A 3,931-nucleotide genomic window follows, 5' to 3' on the forward strand; every position below is an offset into this window, starting at 1 on the left:
ATATATATATATATATATATATATATATATTACGTAAATAAGTTAATCACTTAAAATATGCTATTTTCTTTAATTATATGAATTAGCACAAGTAAATTGTAAAAACCTCATGTTTATTTCAATTCTAATAGAATCTGGATTTAGCTGCCCAGATACAAATATTGAATGCCGAGTAGAAACTAAAAAAACAAAAAAAAAATGACAAGCTATAATTAGAGCATCTAAATGAAATTGATGCAAAGTTTTAGGGCCTGTGTATTAAGGAGTCGTTTGGTAATTTGTTAGAGTTATACATATTACTGTAGTAGTAATGTAGGAGTTAATTACGAGTGAATTATGTATTATAATATATATGTATTAGACTATTAGTTATCCCATCTATTAAAGTTATCTGGTACATGTTGTTGGTGGGAGGTGATAGGTATCTTATGAAATTAGTTGAGGTGAACAAAACCCCAATTAATATGGAAAAACTACACAATTAGATATACTTCACTACCATATATACTATTTGTTACCTATACTTTCAAATCATTACTTATCTTATCACTAATTAAAAGTTCCCCAAGTATCTTACATTTAGATACATATATTTTTGCTATTGATACACAAAAATATGGAGAGAGGCGAGCGAGATTCATATGCATCCTAGATACATGTGAATCACACTAGATACACACTAGGTACATGTATTTGCATGTATCGGAAGTGATTCTCATGTATCTGGGATATACTAGATACATGGGAGAGTGACAACTTCATTAGCATATATATACTTTATTTATACTTTTAAAATATTACGTACCTTACCAATAATTAAGAGTTCCTATGTATCTTATACTTAGATACATGTATTTTTGTTAGGTAAACAAAAATAGGGAGAGAGGCTGGCGTCATTAGTATATATCCTAGATACATGTGAATCACATTAGATACATACTAGATACATGTATATGTATGTATCTAGAGTGATTCACATGTATCTGGGAGCGAGATGGAAAAGAAACGAGCGAGATTTACTTTTTATCCTAGATACATACTAATCCACTTGGATGCAATGCATCTAGAACAAATTACAACTAAATTTGATCCAATGTATCTGAGATACATGTATGTGGAGACACCAAAATTTGATAAAAATACATAACATTAGAGTGTAGCTAACTAATTAAATTCTAAATTCATGAAATTTACGTAAATTCCCCAATTAATATATGTATTGCTCACATCTAAATCAGCTACCAAACGACCTCGAGGTTAGGGCTGCGTATCGGTCGGTTCGGTTCGATTTTGAAGTTTATCGGTTTGACTTATTGGTTATCGGTTTGTAGAGATGCTAAACCGTTATTGAACCATTAAGATATTGACTTATCGGTTACTGGTTTAACGGTTTTTGATCGTTATCGATTTAACCGTTAAGATTTGACACAAAAAAAACATTTGAAAATCACTTAGAAACAAGGTGACAAACCAAATGAACCATGCACATGAGTTCACAAGTTACATCTTGCTAAAAAACAAACATTTTTATATTGTAGAATAACTAAGTGTTTGAGACAACCAGAAATAAAAGTAGGAAATCAAACTCTAAGTCAAAGACTTTATTTACAAAATGGTATTAATTTACTATCAGGTTATCGGTTAACCCATTAAGAAAAAACAACCTGATAAGAAAAAAAATCAAAATCGTTATCAAAACCGCTAAACTAATAACCCAATACTGATAAGTCAATAAAAAAATTCGATTTTGAACCGCCCTACTCGAGGCTATTAAGAAAGAAAATGAGTCATTAAGATTAATTTTCCTCCACTGTTTACGGTCATCCTCAACCAAAGAAAAACAAACATTGTTTCTATTTATCGCATTCCACACAGTTTTACTCACGTATAATCGAGAGATCTTCGAGGTTGTCATCCTCTTTTCTTCTTCTTGAGACATCTCTTAGATCCCTCAACTCTCTTTCCAATTCTTGAAAATCCCAATATTCAAAATCAATTTTGGTGTTTTTTTTTTTTGAAAATTTTCTGTTCTAATGGCGAATGTGGAAGAATCAAGCCCATTTCTACCCAGTCAAAAATCTGATTCAAACAATGAAATGAAGCCCACAAAGCCCAGTTCTTCAAATTCCGGCAAAATCCCAGCTCCGTCGGCTGCGGCGGAGCCGGTTAAGCCAGCTTCATCTGCTGTTTCGATGGGGTGGACAGCTGAGGGTTTACCTATGGGCCATAGCGTTGGGACGGCGGTGGTGGGGGAGCCAATCATGCGTAGGGCTCAATGGGAATCTAGCCTTTGCTCTTGTTTTGGGAAGAATGATGAATTCGCCAGCAGCGATTTTGAAGTTTGTGAGTTTTCATTCGTATAAAGTTTGTTGCTTTGAATGTTTTTTTTGTTTATATCAAAGTATTGATTTATGTTATGTTTAGGGTATTCAAGGAAAATGAAAAATGAAATTAATGGAAATGACTTGGTTTGGTATTGAAATTCAAAAAAGCCAATAACCATTAGTTAATTTGGTTTAGGAAAATGTTGAACTGTTTTATGTCGAGCCGAGGGTCTATTGGAAAAAGCCTTTCTACCTCCGAGGTAGGGGTAAGGTCTACGTACATGTATCCTCTGATACGCCACTTTGTGGGATTATATTGGGTATGTTGTTGTTGTTTGGTTTAGGAAAAAGTAAGATCAAAACCGAACCAAACTAGCAAGATGCCCATTTTGTTGCTCTTCTATGCATTACTTATCCAATGGTTTTCAATTACACACCTATGGAAGGTTCAAAATTTATCTGATATTGACTTAATGGTGACCAAGAAGATATTAACCAAATGATATTGTCTAGTAAATTTGAAAAGATATTCTTCCAGCTTTCCCAGTGAAAAGAATAGCTTGAAAAATGTAATGGATAGAGGTGACGACTGTGGGAGGGAAGTTGTATTTTGTTTTCGACGTTGAAAGATTACATCAATGGAAGTTGTAAGAAACCGTTTGCACGTTCTAGAAAAAATTTGTATCGCTTCTTCTGATGAATCATTTGAAAGAAGGATGATACTATTAAGGAGGCAGTATCAGGCACTTAATCTGTCACGCCCCGAGCCTACACCTTGGACGTGGCCGGCACTCGGAGACCATTGCTGGCCCCAAGTAAACCCTTGGCCTAGTTTACTTAACTCAACAAAATAAACTCATGTAATAGTTTAAATGATAACATCTTAGCCAAATTGGCAACTTCTGTCTCCAAAACAAAGTATCTGCAAATACATAGATGAGAGACTCATAACTACTGTCTGACTGTCTATGAAGCCTCTATAATACTGAGATGGATGTTGGGACAGACCCCACAACATCCTAATAATGAAAGACTAAAAGCGAATAAAAGAGTCCTCCGAAATGCAAGGAGGCTCACCACTGACTCTGAGTGTTCAACTGGATCAACAAGGCGCTGGATGCTGATCCTGGTTACCTGCGTCTGCATCATAAGACGATGCAGGCCAACTGGTATCAGTACATTGAATGTACGAGTATCCGAGTTGGAATGCTAAACAACAACTTAAGCTTGAAAGGAGTAAGAAGGAACACTTACCTTGGCTCTGTACAACTCATGAATAACTGAACTCAATATAAAGCAATAAGACACATGCAATATATATATAAAGCTTGTAAAACAGTGTAAACAACTTAGTTCGTTAAAGATAAAAGCAATAACAAACTCAACTTTACTTATATATAAAAGTAATATAACTTTTGTGGGAGATTCTCTAACCGACAACCACCACTCTGAGCCTAAGTGATGATACAACGTTTTACCTCACATTGCCCAATGACCATCCTATACCTTGCCATGATATAGGACCTTACTTAACTTAGTGGATCCATTAGCTTAACTTATGTGATCATCTAAAAAGTATGATCCATTAGTACCCATGTTGGCTACAT

The 3,931-nt window shown here is 34.6% G+C and overlaps 1 protein-coding gene across 1 annotated transcript in view; it reads left to right on the forward strand.

The window, feature by feature from the left end:
- Positions 1-1,825: 1,825 nt before the first annotated feature.
- The window catches only part of LOC102579025 (cell number regulator 8-like), a 5,663-nt gene continuing 3,557 nt past the window's right edge, over positions 1,826-3,931 (forward strand). The window contains exon 1 of the mRNA XM_006339000.2: positions 1,826-2,343. Within this exon, the coding sequence (XP_006339062.1) occupies positions 2,034-2,343 (310 nt within the window). The 5' untranslated portion in view covers positions 1,826-2,033. The remainder of the gene's footprint in view (positions 2,344-3,931) is intronic.

Source organism: Solanum tuberosum, unplaced genomic scaffold (genome assembly GCF_000226075.1).
Source record: "Solanum tuberosum cultivar DM 1-3 516 R44 unplaced genomic scaffold, SolTub_3.0 scf00008, whole genome shotgun sequence".
NCBI classification, from domain to species: Eukaryota; Viridiplantae; Streptophyta; class Magnoliopsida; order Solanales; family Solanaceae; genus Solanum; species Solanum tuberosum.